General features: G+C 38.0%; 3 protein-coding genes across 4 annotated transcripts in view; 1 reads left to right on the forward strand and 2 right to left on the reverse strand.

Annotated features, from left to right (window-relative positions):
- mrpl4 (mitochondrial ribosomal protein L4) overlaps positions 1 to 26,096 on the reverse strand; it is a 170,384-nt gene that overhangs the window by 106,212 nt on the left and 38,076 nt on the right. The gene's annotated exons all lie outside the window — the stretch shown is intronic.
- On the forward strand, positions 706 to 6,938 carry LOC127425807 (39S ribosomal protein L45, mitochondrial-like). The gene is made up of 8 exons (XM_051672072.1): positions 706 to 849; positions 1,128 to 1,323; positions 1,576 to 1,693; positions 2,478 to 2,576; positions 4,833 to 4,881; positions 5,037 to 5,186; positions 5,322 to 5,495; positions 6,721 to 6,938. The coding sequence occupies exons 1-8, from the start codon at positions 727 to 729 to the stop codon at positions 6,817 to 6,819; spliced, it is 1,008 nt and encodes a 335-aa protein (XP_051528032.1). The 5' UTR covers positions 706 to 726; the 3' UTR covers positions 6,820 to 6,938.
- LOC127425800 (probable G-protein coupled receptor 158) overlaps positions 7,043 to 26,096 on the reverse strand; it is a 44,861-nt gene continuing 25,807 nt past the window's right edge. For both annotated transcript variants that reach the window (XM_051672058.1, XM_051672059.1), the window contains 7 exons: positions 25,231 to 25,299; positions 17,962 to 18,071; positions 16,165 to 16,403; positions 15,711 to 15,849; positions 15,519 to 15,621; positions 11,756 to 11,905; positions 7,043 to 11,340 (listed from right to left, as the gene is read on the reverse strand). In XM_051672058.1, the coding sequence (XP_051528018.1) occupies positions 8,386 to 11,340; positions 11,756 to 11,905; positions 15,519 to 15,621; positions 15,711 to 15,849; positions 16,165 to 16,403; positions 17,962 to 18,071; positions 25,231 to 25,299 (3,765 nt within the window). In that variant the 3' untranslated portion in view covers positions 7,043 to 8,385. The remainder of the gene's footprint in view (positions 11,341 to 11,755; positions 11,906 to 15,518; positions 15,622 to 15,710; positions 15,850 to 16,164; positions 16,404 to 17,961; positions 18,072 to 25,230; positions 25,300 to 26,096) is intronic.

Genomic DNA, 26,096 nt, shown 5'->3' on the forward strand with positions numbered 1-26,096 from the left:
AGAAATCTCCTTAAAAAAGACCTTAAAATCACACCAGAGCAATTTAGTGCAAATACATTAAAAAAAATAAAAAAGATGACAAATACTCTCTTCATTCAAATTACAAAACACACATTCCAAATCAATATCTTTCTATGACCTGATTTACTGGGTAAATACAATGAATAATTTTAAATGAAACCTCTCGAATCTTATTGATGACACAGTATCTCCTGGAAACCATAAAAGCCTCCACCCACGTAATATCCTGGAAGCGTGAATTCCAGAAACTTTTAGCTGGGGGTATCCTAAAAGACCGACAAATCTGTCTAAGGAAACTACTGTTGCATTTTTTTGTTATTTTTTATTTTATTTATTTATTTATTTATTTATTATTATTATTTTTTTAATCAACAATACTTATACCATCTAAATTTAAATTGAGGTCAATAGTTATATTCAAATCCCATTTCGCTAGTTTTCTGGGAACCCTGCGCTAGCTGAGCACAGCCATAGAGATGAATGGGGATGCTAACGGATAGCTCTCTGCAGGTAATACAAATAACGCAAGTGACGCTTGAGCATAGAAAGGGACATTCCAGCAAGAACGCAAGGAAAGAAAACGAGGATGCACAATTTTAGAAATGTAATGACACTATTTCATTTTTTTTTTCTTTCTTTCATACTAACATTAAAGTTGATGACGACAGATGCTGTTGTACCTCACCTCTCCACCGGGTGGCGCTGATGACAGATTCCCACGTGTTACTGATTGTACAGGCACACGACAGGAGGACTTTTGGAAAGATGGCGACGTCCATATGTAGGACGTTGAAATCCTTTCATCTAACAACATGTCATAATATTAAGGTAAGATAATTGTAAAAATCTTATATAAGTTCTTATAGGGCAGCTGTTGCGCTTATATAGTATGTCTGTGCGATGCTGCTCGTCTTGACAAATAGTGTAAAGCACTATTACTAGCATGGCTGTAATGACAGCATGCAGCAATGATATGATTAAAATGCTTCGCTCTTTCTTCAGTTGTTTTCTTTATTAAGTTTGGGTAAGCCAAAGAACTATGCAAAAAATAAATATGGTTTTAATTGTACAGCCGTTTAATGGCACTAATCCCGTATGTGATCCAGTATGTTGCGCCGCTGCTGGACGTGCGGCTCCCGCAACCGGTGGTGGTTCCGATCCGCACAAAGAAGCGCTATTTCATTCCTCCGGCTGTGAACGTTAAACAGAAAACACAAGCCGAGCAGGAGGCTCAAGCCCGAGCTGCGGGTGTGGTGGTCCGGCAGCAGTACATGGAGAGAGCCATCAACATTGCATGCACAGGTGCACATGTAAAACTTTCTCCTGTTATTGCATGTGAAATTAATTTCAAGCGTTAAGAACAAGCCTTGTGATGAAAAGGTTTTTAAGATCCTAAGAAACATATATTTAGTCAAGTGGGTCCAAACTTTTGACTGGTGGTGTATGAGCTTATCAGAATTTGTGATAAATCTACTCTTTAGTTCAGATACATTTTACTGTAACAAACACTGTATACGGTCGTTATGGAACACTTTTATACGTTTTATTTCCCAGCGGGCATCTTTGATCCTTATGTTCCTCCTGAAGGAGACGCTCGCCTTTCCACACTGTCCAAAGAAGGTCTGAAACAGCGCACGGAGCAGCTGCGTCAGAGCGCAGCATCACAGCTGGCGTAAGGACAATTTCTTGACACCCCTGATTCATAACCTCATGCATTAAAGGGATAGTTCACCCAAAAATTAAAATTCTCATCACTTACCCTCATGCCTTCCTAGATGTGTAAGATGTTCTTTCTTCTACTGAACACAAACTGAGATTTTTAGTAGAATATCTCAGCTCTGTAGGTCCATACAATGCAAGTGAATGGTGGCCAGAACTTGGAAGGCATAAAAAGTGCACAAAATCAGCATAAAAATAATCCATATGACTCCAGTGGTTATATTCATATCTTCAGAAGCAATTTGGTAGGTGTGGGTGAGAATCAGATCAATATTTAAGTCCTTTTCTACAATAAATTCTCCTCTCCTCCCAGTAGGTGGCGATATGCACGAAGAATGCAAATCATCAAAAACAACAGAAGTAGTATGTGAAAGTTAAAGTGGAGATCTGTAGTAAAAAGGACTTAAATATTGATCTTTTTCTAACCCACACTTATCATCTATGGATTTAACCACTGGAGTCTTATGGAATGCTTTTATACTGCCTTTATGTGCTTTTTGGACCTTTAAAGTTCTTGCCACCATTCACTTGCATTGTTTGGACCTACAGAGCTTAGATTTTCTTCTAAAAATTGTAATTTGTGTTCTGTGGAAGAAAGAAAGTCATACACATCTGGGATGGCATGAGTGTGAGAAAATTATGAGAATTTTCTTTTTTTTTTTTTTTAGGTGAACTATCCCTTTTAGTGTAATGCAACATAATTATTTTCATATTGGTATCATTTTGATTTTCTCCAGGATTCGTAAAATAAAGGACCATGATCCAGAGTTCTCCACAAAGGAGTTCCCAGCACGAGCACAGGAGATTTTCATAGAGGCTCATGCAGCACTCACACAGTAAAAAAGAAATTCAGGAGTTTATAAACTAGTTCAGTGATTTGCTCTTTTATAAAGCAGCTTCTACTATGGCTTTATAGTTGTATTGTACTTGTTTGTCATTATTTGTCTTTTTATCTTTTTAACCACTTTGCTGTAATCTCTAACTTCAATTTAAAAGTGCACTCAGTTAATTTTTGTTTTAGTCTGAGTGGTAATACACTGGTGGCTAAAAGTTTGGAATAATGTACAGATTTTGCTCTTATGGAAAGAAATTGTTACTTTTATTCACCAAAGTGGCATTCACCTGATCACAATGTATAGTCAGGACATTAATAACATGAAAAATTACTATTACAATTTGAAAATAATATTCATAACTTCTTAAACTACTTCAAAGAGTTCTCATCAATAAATCCTCCACGTGCATCAATGACAGCTTTGCAGATCCTTGGCATTCTAGTTGTCAGTTTGTCCAGATACTCAGGTGACATTTCACCCCACACTTCCTGTAGCACTTGCCATAGATGTGTCTTGACGGGCACTTCTCATGCACCTTACAGTCTAGCTGATCCCACAAAAGCTCAATGGGGTTAAGATCCATAACACTCTTTTCCAATTCTCTGTTGTCCAATGTCTGTGTTTCTTTGCCCACTCTAACCTTTTCTTTTTGTTTTTCTGTTTCAAAAGTGGCTTTTTCTTTGCAATTCTTCCCATAAGGCCTGCATCCCGAGTCTTCTCTTTACTGTTAGAAAAGTGGGTAGAATTCAATGAAGCTGTCAGCTGAGGACATGTGAGGCGTCTATATCTCAAACTAGAGACTCTGATGTACTTATCCTCTTGTTTAGTTGCACATCTGGCCTTCCACATCTCTTTCTGTCCTTGTTAGAGCCAGTTGTGCTTTGTCTGTGAAGACTGTAGTGTACACCTTGGTATGAAATCTTCAGTTTCAAGCATTGTATAACCTTCATTCCTCAATGAGTTTCTAGAGAAATCTGTTTCTTTTTTGCCATTTTTGATGTAATATTGACCTTAAGACATGCCAGTATATTGCATACTGTGGCAACTTAAAAACAAACACAAAGACAATGTTAAGCTTCATTTAACGAACCAAATAGCTTTCAACTGTGTTTGATATAATGGCAAGTGATTTTCTAATACCAAATTAGCAATTTAGCATGATTACTCAAGGATAAGGTGTTGGAGTGAAGGCTGCTGGAAATGGGGCCTGTCTAGATTTGATCAAAAATGACTTTTTTCAAATAGTGATGGTGCTGTTTTTTTACATCAGTAATGTCCTGACTATACTTTGTGATCAGTTGAATGCCACTTTGGTGAATTAAAGTTCCAATTTCCTTCCAAAGCAGCACAATCTGTACATTATTCCAAACTTTTGGCTGCCATTGTATGTTTCAAACTTACAAAGAATTTCTTTGAGTAAAACTGTTTTAATGAGGAAAAGATTACCAATATGTTCACCCTCATGTCATTCCAAAGCTGTCAGACTATCTTTCTTCTGCAGAACACAAAAGGAGGAATTTTAAAGGATGTCCCATTCGCTTAATTTCATATGAATGGCAGTTAATTGTGAATTATTTTAAAGCTCAGAAAAGGGCCCAAAAGTGTCATAAAAGAAGTCCATGTGACTCGTGCACTATATTCCAAGTTTTCTGAAGTTATACTAGGTTTTGGTGAGAAACCACCATGAAATGGAAGTAATTTTACAGTGAAAATCTTGACTTTCACCATGGCTCTCCTTTGACCTTCATGAGTGCTGAGAGAAGCTTGTGAAATAGTGAACAGGACATCCTTTAAAAATCCTCCTTTTGTGGGGGTAGCTCAAAGAGTATTGTGCTGAGTGACTCCAGCCAGGTCTCCTAAGCAACCAAATTGGCCTGGTTAGGGTAGAGTCACATGGGGTAACCTCCTCGTGATTGCAATAATGTGGTTCACTCTCGGTGGGGCACGTGGTGAGTTGTGCGTGGATGCCGCAGAGAATAGCGTGAAGCCTCCACACGTGCTATGTCTCCCGGATTGAGGCCAGTCATTACGCCACCACAAGGACTTAGAGCGCATTGGGAATTGGGCATTCCAAATTGGGGAGAAAAAAAATTCCTCTTTTTTTGATCCGCAGAAGAAAGTAAGTGATATGGATTTGGAAAGGCATGAGGGTGAATAAATTGAGAGAATTTTCAGATGTGTGGGAACTCTAAAGATTGAAAATTTCTTTAAAGATTATAGATTTGGTCTTAAACATCTTATTAATGTGCTTCCTAGGTTTAATAAAGAAAAGCTTCATTCTTTGGTGACAGAGAGGTGTTACCCTGTAAGTGAAATTTGAAATCTCAAAGATTTAGTCTAGCAATTTAACTCATTATTTGCCCACAATGATAAAAAGCCATCAACCTTCTTTTAGACTGTGTATGTATCACTATGTACCTTTTCATTCATCTGACCTGTGTTGTGTGCCATGTTTTGTAGGAGATGGTTCGTGGAAACCGTTATAAGACTCTACGCTGGCGGTTCATTGAGTCACTGGAACCACCACGGGTGGTTCATGCACGATGTCCTGACATGATCAGCAAGGGCAACCTGTACGCTCAAGTGACTCTCCGCATGCACTCCAGACAGGTGAGCATCTAAACAGCTGAGTGTAATTACAGTATATGGGTGTAACCTGAGTTTAAGCTTATAATAACTTTTTAATAATTAAAAAGTGCATCAATCCATTTTATTTTCTTCTGCCATCTGGTTTTGCCATTTCAGACATTGGCAATCTATGACCGCTTTGGTCGGTTGATGCTGGGGGATGAGGAGGAACCCAGGGATGTCCTGGAATACCTGGTGCTTGAGAGACATCTTGTCAACCCTTATGGGCGCTGGAGACTTCACGGCAAGATTGTTCCAGCATGGGCTCCACCAAAAGATCCCATTATTAAGGTCAGAGTATTTATGGATTCTTTAATAACAATCTAGTGTTGTCAAAAGTACCGGTACTCCGGTACTAAAATAAAAAAGATGTAACGTTACCAGTGATTCTACAGTACCGGTAGTACCAAGCACCGACTCAATCCGGTACCCGCACACTGCCTTACTGACACACAACTGCTTTCAAATGCTTGCACGCTTATTTAAGCCATGTGCTCTGTGGCTCCTTTTACACTGAAATGCACATCTAATCAAATTAAAATCGTGATATGGCCTAGTTTGATTATTAAACCGCAAAATGCTGCAATCTTAGTCTGTATGAGCTGCATGAGCATTAAATGAATGTGTGAAGCAGACCGCTCATACACTGGAGACTCCACAGACATTGAGAACTATTCACGTTGTATGATGACAGAGCAGAGCACTAATCCACTCTGAAATGTTATTTTTATACAATTTATCTAATTAAATCACAGCATTTGCGCTTTAACGATCATACTGGGCCATGTAGTAAACTGTTTATCCAGAGAAGTTAAACTTCTGTCAAAAATACACATCAAAATAAAAGCAGAATACATAATAAAAGCTAAATGCCTGAAATTACAACAGAAATATATTTTAACTGTATAGTAAAATGTAATGCTCACTGTAGAAATAATGATTAATGAATACTGAATAAAAGTTTGTTAAATGCAATGGTATGTTGATAAGCAATTGTTCTATTTTTTACTTTTAGTTTTTAAAAGTTTAAGGAAACATTTTTGATTAGACACCATTTTGATAATGGAATTCTGAAAAAAAAAAAAGGATTTGGTGAAAAATAAATCAGATTTCAGGAGGGCCCTGCTTAAAAACAAACAAGTGTCAGAAACACTTGAAGTTTCCTGCATATCTTTTAATTTATTATTTACACTGAAATGTAACTTTTGGCTAAAGGAGTGTGTTCAATAGCACAATCATATTAGCAAATTTTTTCTGTGGTATCGAAATTGTTATCGAGAACAGCGAAATTTCACTGGTATCGTCACCGACTACTGAAATTTTGGTACCGTGACAACACTATAACAGTCATTTAGATTTTAGTATAAAATTCCATTTTAAGGTCAGATTTTTGATGGATTCTATATTAATGATTTTATTTTTAATCATTTTGTCACATTGCTAGAATGCAGTTTGCTGTGGTCTCATTTAAATGTAGAACCCACCTCCTAAACTTCTGGCTTTTTTATTTCAACAGACTGTCATGATTGCTGGCCCAAAGCTCAAGCCCGAAGAGGTGTTTGAGGATTTGAATTACCAGGTACCAAAGCCCAAGGCAGTGCAGTGGTACAAGTAATTCTGAATGGTAGTGCCTTATTCCACCCCTGCACAGGTCCATTCTGTACAGTCTTATTCAAAATGGTCATTATCTTCCTAAATAAATGTTTGCTGTATTTAAGAAACCCAGAGTTTTTGCTTTTTCCCTACCTTTATGTTGTTTTTACATTTTGATGTCTTGATAAAATTCACAGGGACATGCACAAGTACTCTATATTTGTTAAGTACAGTGATTTAAAATACTGTTACATTGACCACACATGAAACTTCATTAAAAGCTCATTTGTGTGGTTAGAAAGTTTATTTCAGAATGATCATTCGACAGATTTTCAAGAATATAAAAATAAAATGTTGCATTTATTTTACATTGAAACTTCTTTTGGCTACTATTGAAAATCGACTGTTCTCATACAAAATGTTTACTCATACAAAAACACAGTCTTAATATTCCTGGTTGGAAAGCTACTCTAACACTGCAAGTGCATAAATTACAGAATAACCAATACAACCTAACTAGCGGGAATTATAAGTGCATTTCAATAATCATTACTTATGCTAATTTCTGTCATGACTTTTAAAATAAAGCAGCATGTAAATAGGTTGAGTTGTAACAACCTTAAGTTGAAAGAAACATTGGTTTTGTAAACCCTCAAGGGTTTTTTCACATGTATTCACACACATGGGGACTTCAAAACTGAATTCTACAAAACAAAAAGAACATTAATCTCATTGCTAAAACTTAAATATATATATTTATAGGAATTAGTTATACTCTTGCATCATATTTCCTTATAGATCAAGATTACATTACATTTTTCAGTCACTTTACATTAGTGTCCATGTTATTGTGTAATTAATTACATATGTAAAAACTGAATAGTAGTAATGAACAATATGGACTTAATATTTAAACCTTTTGTGACGCAGTCTGTAATTCAACGAAGTATGTGTCACGTTGATATGTAATACAGTACTGTTACCTTATTTTTAATAATGATTTGTAGATGGCACTCCTGATCAGCTATTGTCTAAAACAGATTAATAACTTGTTTAGTCATCATTTTGGTTGAAATATACTTGTGCTGTCAATAGAGCTTAAATTAAAAACAACATGGACGTAAAGTAACAGCTTTCCTCTTCACTTAGTTATTTAGTTTAAAGTTTAAACAACGGATTATGACAAAAAAAAAAATGTGTGACGATGTTCTAAACATTTTACCCAGTGTATGTCAGCATCTGGATTTGAAGGTGATGCTGGTTTTTAAAAACTTAAGCAATCTACAAAGCCATAAGAACACAATGACACAAAATGATGCCAAATTAAATGAAGGATTCATGTGAATGTAAGACCAAAGGGAAATGTGCACAGGAGAGCAGTCCATTTTGAAGCCACAGTCGGTCTTCACATACAGCTTATTAAGCTGAGACAGTAGAGAGAAAGTTGCCATACGTGGAATCCATTTTTAAATAACAGTCATAACAGTTTGCTGATGGTGGTGAAGGAACATTCTTCATTGGCTTAAATGTGTGTTGACACAACTTTTGAGTCTTTCAACTTAAAGCACAATAAAATTGCCCTTACAGTTTACAAGTCTGGAGGGAAGATGAAGGCCTCTGCAGCAGTTTCTGCATCACCATCATCTTCCTCTGGTATCATTTCCTCCCAAGTGAAGACATCTGAATTATCATGCACTGTTATAGATTCTTGTCTGCCCCCTTCCATTTCCCAAGGGCACAATGCGTCACACCGAGCCAGTGGAGTATTAACCCTCATCTCTTCTGGGGACTGTGTTGCACCTACTTCTCCCCAATCTGTGGGAGTTTGACAGGTGCTTCCTTCTGTTTTTTCTGGTGTTTCCATGCAGTTTTCCCAGGGACAGTAAGATTTTTGAGTACTGTCTTGCCTCTTTGATGTGACGGCATGGGTGTCTTGTGAAACAGATTGTTTGGGTGATGGTTTTGCCTCCCATGGGCAGGCATCTGAATGAACACTTTCTTGTTTCTGCAACATCTTGACTGGTTCATTTTCCTCCCATGGACTAACATTTGCACGGACGCTCTCTTGCTTCTGCAAGGTCTTTGTTGGTTCACTCGTCTCCCATGGACAAACATCTGCATAGACACTTTCTTGCTTCTGCAAGGTCTTCACTGGCACTTCAGTTTCCCATGGACAAACATCTGTTCGGACACTTTCTTGCTTCTCCAAGGTCTTCACTGGCACTTCAGTTTCCCATGGAAAAACATCTGCATGGATGCTCTCTTGCTTCTGCAAGGTCTTAGTTGGCTCACTCATCTCCCATGTTCGGAAACTTTCTTGCTTCTCCAAGGTCTTCACTGGCACTTCAGTTTCCCATGGAAATACATCTGCATGGATGCTCTCTTGCTTCTGCAAGGTCTTACTTGGCTCACTCATCTCCCATGGACAAACATCTGCACGAACACTTTCTTGTTTCTGCAACATCTTTACTGGTTCACTTGTCTGCCATGGACAAACATCGGCACAGACACTTTCTTGTTGTTCTTCTAATTTTATTGGCCCCTTGTTCTTGGCACTTTCCATCCCTTCCGACCTCTTAGTGTCCTCTACTTCCCATGGGTGTACAGTTGCTTTTTTAATCACTGTCTCTGAATCCCAAGGACTTATGTCAGTTACAGGTGGTGGTGGTTCAGGAAAACCACTTTCTTTTTGTTTTTGGGTTTCTCTTGTTTCCAAGGAACGTGCCTCACCCTGAACTGTTTCTTGGTCTACTGGACTTTGTCCTGCATGAACATAAATTATCCTTTCACCAGGTTCTATTGTGTCACTAGAGGTTTTGGTGGATTCCTGTCTAACCTGAGATGTATTAGTGTCTAGTACATTCAGAGGACATGCTTCAGGCTTCACATTTGCCTGCTTTTGTACATCCCCAACTTCAACAGTGGTATAGGTATCATCTTCAGTGTGCCTTGATTGGTTGAAATCTGTTTTCCAAGAACAAACATCAGTATGCATGCTTTTGGTTTGCAATTGCTCTGGTTCCACAACCTCCCAAGGACAAACTTCAGAAATGCTGGATTGATGAAATGGTTTTGGAACATCCCATGGACACACCTCTGTATTTGGAACAGCCAATAAAGATTTAAGTTGGAACCCAGGGGGTTTGTAGCTATCATTATTAAGTGTCACGGGTAGTGCTTGCTTGTCACTGTATTGTCTTTGTAATATATTTTCATTCACATTCTGCTTCTTGACCTCCAAGATCACCTCCTCTGACTCCCATGGACAGATGTGAACAGGAGCAGTGTGTTTTGGGCTCCTCTCAGGAGAATCTGTAGATGGCAGACGTATTGCTGCTTGTTTCACAAGGCAAGGTTTAGTACCTAAGGTAGTCATAGCCCGTCTTTGTGTCTGTGGGTTACGCTTGTCTGAAGCTGCACTACCTGGGGACAGTCTCATGGATGTGGACAGGGATTTCAGTAGCATCCTCTCCTTAACATTGCTTTCTTGAAGGCTTTTTTCTGTGCTCATACTTCTTCCAGTCTCTTCCAGGCCCTTTGCTGCAAGGAAGCTTTGGGTAGTTGAGCGGAAAGAGAAAACGCGAAACTCCTTTTGCTTGCCAGAGACTGTATGTGGAGACCCTGGAGCACTACAGGAGATCAGAGGCTTGGGTTTTGTGGAATCAACATCTGCTTGTATTCCATTCCCAGTTTCTGTTGCAGGGGGAGTAGGAGATGGCAAGTATTCCCATGGACAGACATATAATAGCGTTGGTGATGATTTGTCACCAGGGGATTTGGGTTCCTCTTGATTTGAAAGAGAATATGTGACATGTTTTTGATTCTTGTTTGCAGGAAGCTCCTCGGGAACCTCCCACGGGCAGACCTCTGCCTTGTCAAATGACTCAGCGAGCAAGGCACTTGAAGTCTGCTTCTTTATGCTGACATCCACAGTTTGCCGGGGCTTTTCTGCTGGAGTTGCTTTGCCAGGAAGTGACACATTTTCAATGCTTCTACATGGAGTCAGAGAGCGATGATCATTGCGTTCTATGACGCTAAGTGACTTTTGAAACCTAGTGGGCTCAGGAAGTAGAAGGTTAGTGTCTATTGTTAGATTGTGGGCACTTGCAGATTTGCAGACCAGCAATGTTGTATTGATGGATCCTGCGTCGGAATGCTGTGAAGCCCTCTTGTCTGTTGTGCTCTTTATGGAGGAGTTTAATAGGGAGATGTCTCTCTCTGGGGCACAATCATAGGCACTATGGGACTTCCGAAGCTTTGGGGAGGGCTGCATTAAAGTTTCATTCATCATATTAAAGCTTGTGGTTTGATGACTTTTGTAATAAGATCCTGAGCGGATTATAGTTCCTATGGAGGCACTGACATCCTTGTCTTCACGGCTGCATTGTCTGCTTAAACTTTCTGGGATCTCTGTGATTCGTTTAATGAGGGAGCGTCCAATACTGAGGCGAGAGCTGCGCTTCTTTGGCAGATGGGGATTGTTGTTTGCCATCCTCTTGGTCTTGTGGACTTCCAGCTGAGAATACAGTTTCTTCAGCTCATCCTGGTGCAGAGGAAAAAAGGGGTTTCAGATGAGGAAAGTTGGAGGGAGTGTGTGTAGAAAACATGATGTTTCGAAAGATGGCAAGTTAAATGGCAATTTTTCCAAAAAGGACAAATAATAGCAGAAGAGAAGGAAAAGATAGGTCATGTAATAATTATGTAGTTATTATTAAAAATGTAGAAAATTAACCTTGTTCTTTATGAAAAGTGTTAGTTTTAATTAGTGTAATGTTTATGGAATTGTTTATATTAGTAAGAGTTTAAACTTGTTTAGATTAATTTACTGATAATGTAAAATGAATGCTTTTAATGCCATAAGCAGACACTGTTATAATGTGTTCCGTGTCCATCATTTTCTTCATTGGACAAATTGAGGGTGTGTGTTAGTAGGGCTGCAGCGGGGCAAAAGAGTTTACCCGAAAGTCATCGGGGTCCAGATTGTGATCACTCCAGCAGTTAGAGGTGAAACTGCTGTTGAGGTAAGAGCATGAGCGCCGCAGGTCCACTTCATCCTCATATACCTCTGCAGCGATTTCCTCCTGACCCGACCGTGACGTGTGAAGAAACTGCAACACAAAAACACCAATGCAAATTTTTACCATCATTCTTATACACACAAAACCTGTAGTTTTCTTCATCTCAAATCAAATAACTAATTAAGTGCAAAAATCAAATATGGCAGCTACATCCATAACGTCATCCCTCATTGGTTCTTGCAACATGACATCCTGAAGTTTGGTCACGAGATGTGATGACAACCACGATGGTTTAATGCTATCGAAGTAGCCAACATATTTGATATACAGAGATTATTAATGATTTGATTTGTGAGTGAACAACAATGGTTGTTCATCACACAAAGATTTTATTGCTTCAGAAGACTTGCGATATTGTGTATCAATTACTTTCAATGTGGTTTATGGTGTTTTTTGTCATTTTCAAGCTTGACAGCGCCACTGTTCTCAGAATCAGAATGAGCTTTATTGCCAAGTATGCTAACACACAAAAAGGAATTTGTCTTGGTGACAGAAGCACTCTTGTATTAAATGGCAAATAAACACTGTGAAGGCTTAATAAAAATTCATCTTTTGTGTTCCACGGAAGAAAGTAAGTCACTTTGTACTGTTTGCATTTGCATATACTGTGAACATTATCATCTAGCTAAATTGACTATATATAATTATATATTATATACACTCTTGACTACTTTATTAGGTACACCTGCACACCTACTTATTCATGCGATTATCTAATCAGCCAATCATGTGGCAGCAATGCATATAATCTTGCAGATACGGGTCAGGAGCTTCAGTTAATGTTCACATCAACCATCAGAATGGAAAAAAAAAAAAAAAAAGTGATCTCAGTTATTTCGACCGTGGCATGAGTTTTTGTGCCAGAAGGGCTGGTTTGAGTATTTCTGTAACTGCTGATCTCCTGGGTTTTTCACACACAACAGTCTCTAGAGTTTACTCAGAATGGTGCCAAAAACACAAAAAAAATCCAATGAGCAGCAGTTCTGTGGATGGAAATGCCTTGTTGATGAGAGAGGTCAACGGATAATGGCCAGACTGGTTTGAGCTGACAGAAAGGCTACTGTAACTCAGATATCCACTCTATACAACTGTGGTGAGCAGAATAGCATCTCAGAATGCACAACACACTGAACCTTGAGGTGGATGGGCTACAACAGTAGAAGACCAGGTCAGCTTTCTGTTCTTGGCTGACAGAAGTGGAAACCAACATGGTCTTGTGCTGTTGTAGCCCATTTGCCTCAAGGTTTGACGTGTTGTGCATTCTGAGATACAATTCTGCTCACTACAGTTGAGAGGTTATCTGAGTTACCATAGCCTTTCTGTCAGCTCGAACCTGTCTGGCCATTCTTCATTGATCTCTCTCATCAACAAGGCATTTCCGTCCACAGAACTGCCACTCACTGGATGTTTTTTGTTTTTGGCACCATTCTGAGTAAATTCTAGAGACTATTGTGCGTGAAAATCACAGGAGATCAGCAGTTACAGAAATACTCATTCCAGCCCATCTGGCACCAACAATCATGCCAGGGTTGAAATCACTGAGATCACATTTTTTTCCCAATCTGATTGTTGATACGCACATTAACTGAAGTTCCTGACCCATATCTGCGTGATTTTATGCATTGAACTGCTGCCACACGATTGGCTGATCAGATAATTGTATGAATAAGTAGGTGTACCTAATAAAGTGATAGGTGAGTGCATATATATATATATATATATATATATATATATACAGTGGCAAGAAAAAGTATGTGAACCCTTTGGAATTAGCTGGTTTTCTCCATTAATTGGTCATAAAATGTGATCTCATCTTCATTAAAGTCACAAGTATAGACAAACAGAATGTGCTTAAGCTAAAAACACACAAACAATTATAATCTTTCATGTCTTTATTGAACACATCCCATTAAACATTCACAGTGTTGTGGAAAAAGTAAGTGAACCCTTGAATTTCATAACAGGTCTATCCTCCTTTGGCAGCAATAACCTCAACAAAGCATTTGCGGTCGCTGCGGATTAGAACTGCACAACGTTCATAAGTAATTTTGTACCATTCTTCCTTACAGAACTGCTTCAACTCAGCCATATTCTTAGGATGTCTGGTGTGAATGCCTCATTCTACAGCATCTCTATTGGGTTAAGGTCTGGGCTATGACTGGGCCACTCCAAAAGGTGGATTTAAAAAATATATATATATTTTTTGGAAGCCATTCTGTAGTGGATTTACTTCAATGTTTAGGTCATTGTCCTGCTTCATCAACCAACTTCTACTGAGCTTCAGCTGGCACACAGCCACCCTGACATTATGCTGTAGGATATCTTGATAAACTTATAAGTTCATTTTTCCCTCGAAGCAGCAAAGCAGCCTCAAATCATGAATCAGTTGGAATTATGTTTTCATGTTGGTATGCAGTGCCCTTTTTTATGGCATATGTAGTGCTGTGTGTTCTTCCCAAACCATTCAACCTTAGTTTCATCAGTCCACAAAACATTTTCCCAGTAGCGTTGTGGAGTGTCATGGTGGTCTTTGGCAAACGTCAGGCACGCAGCAATGTTTTTGTTGGAAAGCAGCGGCTTTCTTTGTGGTGTAATGCCTTAGACATCCTGCCTGTATAATGTTTTATGTTTAGTAGACTTATGAACAAAGATGTTAACTCTGTCACTCTAGGGTTCTTTTTTACCTCATTGAGCATTCTGCGGTGTGCCCTTTGGGTCATCTTGGCTGGATGACCACTTCGAGGGAAAGTAGTCAAAGTACTAAATCGTCTCCATTTATAGACAATTTATCTAACTGTGGACAGATTAATATCTAAGCTCTTCGAGATCACTTCGAGGTAACCCTTTCCAGCTATATGCAAAGCAACAATTCTTGATTGTAAATCTTCTGAGATCTCTTTTTTTTGTAATCATGGTCCATGTTAGCAGATGCTTCTTCTGAATAGCAAACTCAAAATGTTTGAGTGCTTATCAAAGTAGTCAAAGTAGCTCTAACCCACACCTCCAATCTCGTTACATTATTGGACGGCAGGTTTACCATCTCCTGACTCTAATTAGCTTTTGTTGGCATCATTAGCCTATGGGGTTCACATACTTTTTCCAACCTACACTGTGAATTTTTGAATGATGTATTCAATATGTACAAGAACAATACAATAATTTGTGTGTTATTAGTTAAAACAGATTGTGTTTGTTCATTATTGTAACAGATGAAGATCAAACCAGATTTTAAGACAAATATATAAATAAATACAGGTAATTCCAAAGAGTTCACATACATTTACTTGCCACTGTATAACACATTAGGTTTAAGGTTTAACTTTAAGGTTTGTACATTTAAAAACTGCTGTGGTAGCTTCTGAACAAATACACACTTAAAATCTACAGAATAAAGTATATTATACAGACACATTTGGCTGACTATTTTCAACATATTATGACCCTCTAATTCTAATCCTGCTTACTAGCATACTATTTATGATGGAAAGGATGTGAACTGGGACACAGGGAGTGTGTTTATGTGTTACTTAGCTAACTTTAGGGCTAAAGTGATCCACCTGCTGCATGCAGACGTCATTGAAAAGGTTTAACAAATGGGTTAAAACATTATTGCAAAAAGGATTCATTGATACAGCAACAGTACCTTTGGTATAAAGAGCAGGCAGAGTGTTACTGTAATTGTGACATGCGTGTGAGCGAAGAACAGCAAGAGCATCCAATCAGGATGAAGTGATGGCCTGACAAATCTGAAAATAACAGGGGCAAACAAAAACACAAATAAAACAATAGAATATCTTATGACTAGTTATAAATCACAACAACTCCATTCTCCCACCTGAGAAGATGAAACAAGGAGGAGAGAAGTAGCTCATTGTGGATAGCGATGCTTATGTAACGTGGTTCATGAAATGCTGAAGGTACTGTCTTAACTGCACTGCACAGGAAACTGCCCCAGCACAGAAACAACAGCTCCGCTGGGACAGATCAAAACCAAAAAGCCATTTCAGTTCAGTCCCTCATTTACTAATTTAAAGCAGTGACATTAATGTTATTTGTTGTACCATGTTATTAGTATTGCATTGTGGCTAATGCTGAATCATTTTCAATGACAATGGTTAACAATTTTCAAATCATCAGCTAAATGCTTGAAAGAACATTAAATTATACAGGACCATTCATCCTTTCATTTGTCTGATCTACTAATGTGCTCCCATTTCAATTAATCTCTCTGCCAGACACCAAAGAAAACCCATGGACTACTGCCACTAGTCCAAAATGACATCACTCACCCAGGGCCATCATGTAGTCCCACCGGTCCAGGTCGCACACATTGAAGCCCTGTCCTGCTGAGGTGGTGGATATTATAAGTAATGGTATATTCCGGTCTCGATTCTGCAGGACACCCACTGTCCATGCACACAGAAACCAGCTGACAGTTAGCACTATGACTCCCAGCATCCTCAGCACACCTGTGGTAGTGATGTATGGAACTCTCTGAGCTGTTCGTGAGAGGAAAACTTTCAGAACCCTGGAAACACATGAATGAATAGGCTGATTAATTGAGAGTTTAGTTAGGTTAAAGGAATAGTTCATCAAAAATTATCATGCCTTCTCAAACTTATTCGACTTTGATTCTTCTGTGAAACACAAAGATTTGTTTTAAGAATATCTCGGCTATTATCGTCCGTATAATGTAAGTCAATGGGGTCGAAAACTTTCAAGTCTAGAAATGACAAAGGCAGTATAAAATTATTCCATACAACGCATGAACGAGCTTCTCTCATGAACGTGCATAGGAGGGCTGGGCGGAAGGGGGGCTTTTTGGTCAATAAAAACTGAATTTAGTTCCAGAAGACATGTATTAAACCACTCAAGTAGTATGGATAACTTTTACACTGCCTGTATATTCTTTTTGGGAACTGGAAAATTTTGGACCCATTGATTTAAATTGTATAGACAAAAACAGATCATTATCCTTAAAAAAAAAAAAAATCTATGTTTGTGTTCTGCAGAAAAAAAGAAAGTTACACGAGTTTGGGATTGCATGAGGGTAAATAAATGATAAGAAATTGATCATTTTTGAGTGAACGCTTCCTATAAACTACTTTTGTCAGTTTATTCACTTTTAGCCAATGCTTTTTTAACAGATCATAGACTTGTCTTCTTGTTTTCATGCATTTCAATTGTAAGGCATGCTTTTTTATTGTCCCATACTGGTTTACATAAAACATAATCAACTGTTCACATTGATACCATGCCAAGGCTCACTAGGCTGGCAATATTATTATTTGCGTTTGGATAATTCTGCTCAGTAATTTAATTAAATCATTCATACTCGTTTATGCCCTTGACGTTGTTAAAATTTATGAGCAAAAAAAACTCTCTGAGTGTCAGATAGAATTACATATAGACAAAGTTACAGGAATTTAACCCTTTTGTATACTGATTAATGCTCATTTCTTTTCATTTTTGTGACACATGTGCTTGACATTTCACATCTGCCTGTCTTGTAGTTCCCTGAATTACTTTGTTTGGATATGCGCAGAAAATTTTTTTTTTAAAATTCTGTCACAGTGGATATTAATGACATAAAAAATAATAAATAATAAATAAAATAGGAATTAGGAGGAGGTACAAGTTTTTAAGTTTTGATATCGTATCAGATTTACAACTACATAGGCCCAAATAGGATATAAAATCTGATTTGGTTTATTTTGATTGCTGAATTATTTAGATGTTTATATGCGTGCAACAAGATCCAATCTGTGCCAGGTATTGGTGAAAAAATTCATTATTGTTTGACTGTAAATTCTGGCTCAAAATATTCCGACTGCCAGTAAAAGATAATTATGATCAAGATTGAGCTGCATAAATACTGCCTAAAGATCTTACCAATCCTTGTGAACTTAAATAAGGTTAAAAAAGATAAATTACCTAGTGTAGACTTATAGCCTGGGGTGGTGTTTTATTATGCAACATTACTACTGCTATTACAACACTACTATTGGTCTGAGGACAGTTATACAGGGGAGACAATTAGGAGAGAGGGCTAAGATCACAGAAGACAGGACTGATGTGCCACAGACCGGTACATCTTGAGTGTCACAGTTCCATAAACAATGGCAAAACCAAGCAGACGGACCCAGCGGAGTAGAATGCACCGGAAAGTGCTGGGTTTGAAGTATAGAATGAAGACCTGAAAACACAGATCAAAAAAACAAGATCAAGGACAGCATTTAGACTTATAAAATTATTTATGGAAGTTGTAAAAATTCTTGTCCTATTTTATAGTAAAACTTAATGCTTAAATATTTACATTTACACATTGTTCACTAAAAACCCTTAATCAGGACCAGAGTTTGCTATGTAGTAAATCATTTAGATAACAAAACTGCAGGGTTCAAATCAAGTTAAAGGAATAATTCACCCAAAAATAAAAATTATCTCATAATTTACTCACCCTTATGCCATCCCAGATGTGTATGACTTTCTTTCTTCAGCAAAACACAAATGAAGAGTTTTAGAAGAATTTCTCAGCTCTTTTAGTCCATACAATGTAAGTGAATGGGTGCCAAAATTGTGAAGCGCCAAATATCACATAGGTCTGCATAAAAGTAATCCATAAGACTCCAGTGGTTAAATCAATGTCTTCAGAAGCAATATGTCAAGTCAAGACATTTTTATTTGTATAGCGCTTTTCACAACACACATCGTTTCAAAGCAGCTTTACAGAAAATCACGCATTAACAAAAAATTAAACTGTATTATCTAAAGTCTTAGAGTGATCATTGTGAAGTTTGATTAAATATGATTGTAAATTGTGTATAAAATGTTTATAATTAAATAATAATTTTATTTAGAACTCCTGTGAGCAAGCTGAAGGCGACTGTGGCAAGGAACACAAAACTCCATAAGATGTTGGTTAATGGAGAGAAATAACCTTAGGAGAAACCAGGCTCACTGTGGGGGCCAGTTCCCCTCTGGCTAACCAACATGAATATAATGCCAATATTATTTATTTATGTGCAGTGCAGGTCATGGTTTAAGATTAGTAAACTAAGTAAGTGTTAAGGTCCAGTGTTTAATAAAAATGTTTTTTATGAACTGTAAGATTAATGACTAATGTCTTTGAAGTCCATCCTGGATTAACTGCAGAAGTTTGCATAGATGCATTGTCCTTTGTTAGTTGGCTGATGAAGGCTTTTGTTGGCAATTAAATGATAGTCTATGTATTCCATTTCAAAAGTGTAGTCCATCAATAGACAAAGGTGATGCAGGCAGAGATCAATGAGGTGCATTGCGGTTCAACCGGCAGGTCATTTCGGTGAGGTTCGGTGGGGTCCATCCTAAATCCAATGTTCAGGCTGTGGCATCAGTTCATCCTCTGAAGTCCATCATAAAAAACTGAAGTGATGTCTGGCTCGCACCGGCTGCATTTAGTTGTCATCACTCAGAGACACATAGCAGTGGAGTCCGACACAAAGCAGGAACGGAGCTGGATCTGGCCGGCTCTGGTAACCTCGGCATATGAATCCCGAGGTTGAGACACGGAAACAAATAGAATAATATTAGCGTAGATGTCATTCAATTTTATGCAGAGTTATAGATCATGACCTAACTAAAGCAGCCTAATTGTGAGTTGATGCATAAATTAGGTGTATGCCTGGCTAAATAGATGAGTCTTTAGTCTAGACTTACACTGACTGTGTCTGCGTCCCGAACAGTGTGAGGAGTTAAAAATATTAAGAAGAGGTTCTAAGATTACAGGGAATACCTCTTTTAAGAGATTAGTTGGTATTGGATCTAACATACATGTTGTGGCCTTTGATTTTTTGATACGTTTTGTTAGCTCTTCATGACTTATGACAGCGAAGGATTGAAGTTGCTCGTGAGGAAAATTATTAGACACTGTTTTCTAAGGTGCTGTGACAGTTGATTGCGTAGTTCCAATTTTATTTCTGATTATCTCAATTTTATCAGCAAAGAAATTCATGAAGTCATTACTATTGTGCTGCGAAGGAATATCTGGCTCAGTCGATGCTTTATTCCTAACCAATTTAGCCACAGTACTGAACAAACACCTAGGATTGTTGTAGTTATTTTCTATGAGTTTGCTAAAATATGCTGACTTGGCAGCATTTAGTGCCTGTCTGTAGCTACAGACACTTTCCTTCCATGCACTGCGAAATACCTCTAATTTTGTATTCTTCCACTTGCGCTCCATTTTCCGAGCTGCTCTCTTGAGAGCATGAGTGTGATCATTGTACCATGGTGCGGGGCTTTTTTCTTGAATTGTCTTTATTCGAAGGGGGGGCGACACTATAAAGAGTGCTAGAGAAGACTGTATTTATATTTTCTGTTATTACATCAAGTTCTTCTAGACGCTTTAGCTTACTGAGTATGCGAGACATTTCTGGAAGATTATTAGTGAAGCTATCTTTGTGGTCGAAAGCATAATTCTACCTGAATGATAGCGCGGTGTAGATTGAGTGACATTAGCTGATCGCAGCAAACAAGAGACAAGGTAATGATCTGAGATGTCAACGATCTGTGGTAGAATTTCTATAGTATCAACATCAACTCCATATGACAGAATTAAATCTAGCGTATGATTATGGCGATGAGTTGGTCCTGTCACATTTTGTCTGACTCCAAGAGAGTTGAGAATATCCATAAATACTAATCCCAGTGTGTCATTTTCATTACCTATGTGAATGTTGAAGTCACCAACAATTAAAGCTCTATCTACATTAATTACTAGATCTGATAGAAAATTTGCATATTCACCAAGGAAATGAACTGTATACTGTAGCAAGGCAAAAGACGACAGAGATTTTTTATTTATATCTGACAGTGTCACATTAAGCATTATTAGTTCAAAAGACTTAAACTTATATCCTGTCCTCTGAGTAACACCAAAAACTTCACTGTAAATTGTAGCTACACCTCCTACTCGACCCTTCAGACGAGGCTTATGTTTATAACAATAACCTGAAGGAGTAGATTCATTTAAACTAATGTATTCATCTGGTTTAAGCCAGGTTTTAGTCAGACAGAGTGCATCCAAAATATGATTTGTAATAATTTCATTTACAATTAGTTTTTTGGTAGAAAGAGATCTAATGTTTAGTAGCCCTACCTTTATATGATGTTTATCTTCAATTTTTTTCAAATTTGACCTAAATAAAATTTTCTAAATGATTTAGTAAGGGGTTTGTGTTTGGTAGTTCAGGGAGCAGACACAGTCTCTATAAGATATCTAGTTGATACAGTCTCTATGTGTTGTAGTTTATGTGACCTGTGTGACATCTCAAGGCAGCTAGCAGATGTTCGGATTAACCAGTTTGTCTGCTTCCTGATCTGGGCCCCAATTAGTCAGATATTATCACAATTAAATCTATGAGCCAAATTACTAGAGAGGAGAGCGGCACCTTCCCTGGAGGGATGGAGTCGGTCTCTCTTTCTCAGGTTAGGTCTATCCCCAAAACTCTTCCAATTGTCTATAAATCCTATGCTATGCTCCAGACACCACTTACACATCCAGCAGTTCAGTGACACTAATCTACTATAAACCTCGTCATTATATTTAGTGATCTCCGACTGGTGAAGCCGGACATCATTAGTGCCAACATGAATAACAATTTTAGAAAATCTACATTAGCATTAGCCAGCACTTGTAAATTTGATCTGATGTCAGACGCACGAGCCCCAGAAATACATTTAACAATGGTGACTAGAGTCTCTATTTCCACTTTCACAAATTATTAAGGCTCTTTCAACATGATTCTCTGTGGGGCATCACTGAGTGGGGAGAATCGAATGGAAGCCCTAACAGGAACGGGAGAGTGGTGCTACCGAGACATCACCCAAACACCCTGCTGCGGGGCTCTAGAGCCGGAACCAAAGTGTGTGTATTGCTCGCTGTACTACCCACATCCAGTATCTACCGGCTTCTCTTTCTCACTGACCTCCACTAGTGTTTGGATGCATGTCTCTAACTCATTAACCGTCTCCGTCAGCTTGACTATTTCCTTACATTTATCACATGTGAATCCCTCACTGCTGACGGAGGAGGTTATAGTAAACATGTGGCATACAATGCAGGAGGAAATAACATGAGTGGATGCAATGACTTAACGCAATTGTTTGTTGTTGTTGTTGTTGTTGTTGTTATGGTTGTTCTTGAGTGGCGAGGGTTGTAGATAGATGTGGTTCGATGTGGTTCCTGATCAGCAGATGTTTGAGATTGATGCAATAATCTGTGTAAAACACAGTGGAGAAAACGAATGCATGCAGTCGAGACGCGAGATTTAGACAAGTGGGAAAAGAAAAAAGAGAGAAAACAGGTACACGCAGATGAAACAGTAGAAAAGCGGAAAAACTCGAAGCACAAGGTAAAATGGCAAAGGATAAAATGATGAACGTATAAGAATAAGAATAAGCAATGCTAAGCAGGCTAGCAAGCTACAAACACTCATACAGCGTGCCAGCAGCAATCAGAGCAACCCAATGTGGGCCTGGTGTGGATGAGAAACAGATCAATATTTAAAGGAATAGTTCACCCAAAAATGAAAATTTGCTGATAATTCACTCACTCTCAGGCCATCCAAGATGTATCTGAGTTTCTTTCTTCATCAAAGCAGAATTTAAGATTTTTAAGATTTCAGGCCTCCTCCTTTAAACAATACAAGTGAATGTACTCAAAATAATCCACACGACTCCAGTCGACAAAATTTTTTCTTCTGAAACCAAACAATTGATTATTTTTAGAAATAAAACAATACTAATATACTTTTTAACTACAAATGTTCGCTTCCATTCATCTGTGACGCCCGCTCATGAGAGGGATGATGTAAGCTCATTGGTAAGGTCACGCGTGGAGGAGGAGGCAGGAAGCGCGTCACTATTTACAAGAGGAGCGCTGTACAAATATTTAATTGTCTTTGCTGTAGATTTGTATTTGTATAAGTGTATTGTTCAAAATGGTCGTTTGGTGTGTGTATCCTGGATGCTTCAACCTTCAGAAACCCCAAAGGAAATGCACACCTGGAAAAATACGAACTTTTCATCGATTGCCTATGCATGATCATGAGCGACTGAAGCTCTGGCTTATCGCGCTGAACCTGGATATCAGTACACCCCTACATTCTCTCAAATATTGGAGGGTGTGCAGTGAACATTTTACCCCTGAGGATTTTAGACCATCGAAAGTAACAAAGGGTCGATATGCTGTTTTTCCAGCGAACTCAGGTATGTGTGAAAACTTTGTCATATAGCCTATATCTTTCTATATATTAGCTATAACAAACAAAACATGATACTTACTCTACTGATAGGGTGCCACTGGGTCCTTCTGGCCTTGGATGGCGCTTCCAGTTTATTCGTGGCAAACTGAAAAACACCTCTAAAATGCTGGGTCTCAGTAATGGTGGAAAACCATTATGTTCGGTAATGCAGCTAGGACTAGGACTGTTCTCACCGGCTGCCTCGCTAATTGTTTCCAATGGTGGGATTGCTATGGTCCAATCGTGGCAGCACAGGCTCTCTGCCTCTGTTGGCATTGGATGGCATTTATTACATGTGCACCTCCATGTTTCCATAGATCTCTGCCTCCCCGAGACTTGTGATTGCACCACTGCTGCAGCCTCCTCCATATCCCTCAGTTCCTCATCGGTGTATTCGGGCTCAAATAGGTAGGGTTGGGTGAAAAACTCCATCTCCTCTTCTCTTCTAAAATCGAAATCCTCTGACATTGTGTTTGAAATTATTTGGGACTGTTTTGGTTTGTGAGCGGCGCTTGGTCTGTGGTCTGTGCAAGTTTCTCTTGTAAACAATGACGCGCTTCCTGCCTCCTCCTCCACGCGTGACCTTACCAACGAGCTTATGAGCGCGAGTCACAGAGATGTACAGAAGCAAACATTAGTAGTTATAAAGTATTTAAGTATTGTTTTGTTTCTAAAAATAATCAATCGTTTGGGTTCAGAAGAAATTTATTTGTCAACTGGAGTCGTGTGGATTATTTTGATGCACCCTAAATATGCATTTTGGACCGTCAAAAAAATGGAGTACATTCACTTGCATTGTTTAAAGGAGGAGGCCTGAAATGAAATCCTAAAAATATAAAATTCTGTTTTGATGAAGAAAGAAACTCAAATACATCTTGGATGGCCTGAGGGTGAATAAATTATCAGCAAATTTTCATTTTTGGGTGAACTATTCCTTTAAATCCTTTTTCACTATAAATTCTCCTCCTTGTTCAGTCAATTTCCACTTTAACTTTCACTTTCTTCTTCTTGTGTTTTTGGTAATTCACATTCTTCATGCATGCGCCCCCTACTGGACAGGGAGAAGAATTTCTAGCAAAAACTGACTTAAATATTGACCTGTTTCTCACTCAAAATGATCATATCATTTCTGAAGATATGGATTTAACCACTGGAGTCATATGATTACTTTTATGCACCCTTTATGTGCTTTTTGGGGTGTCAAAATTTTGGCACCCATTCACTTGCATTGTATGGACTTACAAAGCTGAGTTATTTTTATAAAAATCTTTGTTTGTATTCTGCAGAAGAGAGAAAGTCATACTCATCTGGGATTGCATGAGGGTGAATAAATAATGAGAGAATTTTCATTTTTGGGTGAACTGTTCCTTTAAGCTCAATCAACAGCTTTTGTGGCATAATGTTGATTACCACAAAAATTAATTTAGACTCATCCCTCCTTTTCTTTAAAAAGAGCAAAAATCAATATGGAAGTTTAGGGTTTAGGGTTTGTTGACATTACATCTTCATGACAACGAAGTTGTAAAATTGGCTACTTTGCACAGAAAAGCTTAGTAAGTGATTTTATCGCACTTAAATCATGTTAACATTGTTTATGTATTGTGGCTATACTTTTGAAACGGTGAGTATTTTAACATTTATGGATTGGCCCCATTCACTTCCATTGTAAATGCCTTACTGGAACCTAGATTTTTGTTTTTGATTTTAAAGAAAAGGAGGGGCAAGTTAAAATTTATTTTTGTGGTAATCAGTATTATGCCACAAATGCTGTCGATTGAGCTTAACATTGTATTGAAACCAGAATATTCCTTTAATGCAAATTTTGAATGGGAGAATTTTTATATTATACTAAGCACAGAAACAAAAAACTTTAAAGAAGAATCTATTTAAACTAATATTAATCTAGTCCTAATCTAAAGCATAATTATTAATATAGATTATTTATATTAGGTATTGCAGTTGACTGATAAAATGCAGTGATAATTTTCTTCCTCCCAGGTGCCATACTGCCATTATTATTTCAAATGCAGTATGTTAATCTGAAAATAATATTTTAAATCGCACACTCACCGGGAAGTACAGCAACAGAGAACCACACAGGATCATCTCCAGCAGCAAAAGCCCTGAGGATCGGATCCGCTGAGAGACAGAAAAAGAGGTGAGAGGCGGAGTGGGAGAGCAGAGGTCAAGAGAACAAGTGAAATCACTGAAGCTGTCAAATGCATTATCTGTGCATTGTTCACAAACTTTAATGCTGAAGATCTTTAATGCTCAACAGATTTATATAATGTCTGTTACTCATTTCAAATTAAAAAGCAGCTATAATGTTTTTAATTTTTATCCCTTTAGTGCATTAAAAGATAACCAGCTACAACCATTTGTGTAGCTGTTAACTCCTTAATTCTGAACAACTATCCAAAATGTCAGATTACTATAGTCTTTTTCTCATTTGACAACACAGTAAAACTCAAAAGATTCTGTAATTCATGCACTATATTTCATTTTACTTCATTTCAGCATTTGGATTTGCATGAGCTTTAAAGGTAAATTGAAGTTAATAAAACATGCAACAAACTCAGTTTTTAAGAAACACCCATTATAAACTGAAAATCATCAAGTCATAGCCCCAGGTGGTACCTTTCTGAGTGTCAGAAATTATGGATCCTGGTGAGAATATATCCTGTATGGTTTATGGACCCTTTTACAGATTGTGATTATGCATATTCGCCTTATTTAGCAGTGTAAGTTAACATTATTCTTTATGTTATACAGCATTATTAAAGGAATATTCCAGGTTCAATACAAGTTAAGCTCAATCAACAGCATTTGTGGCATAATGTTGATTATCACAAAAAATTATTTTGACTCGTCCCTCCTTTTCTTTAAAAAAAGCAAAAACTGAAGTTACAGTGAGGCACTTACAATGGAAGTGAATG

The sequence above is a fragment of the Myxocyprinus asiaticus genome, chromosome 35 (assembly GCF_019703515.2).
Source record: "Myxocyprinus asiaticus isolate MX2 ecotype Aquarium Trade chromosome 35, UBuf_Myxa_2, whole genome shotgun sequence".
In the NCBI taxonomy this organism is placed as follows: domain Eukaryota; kingdom Metazoa; phylum Chordata; class Actinopteri; order Cypriniformes; family Catostomidae; genus Myxocyprinus; species Myxocyprinus asiaticus.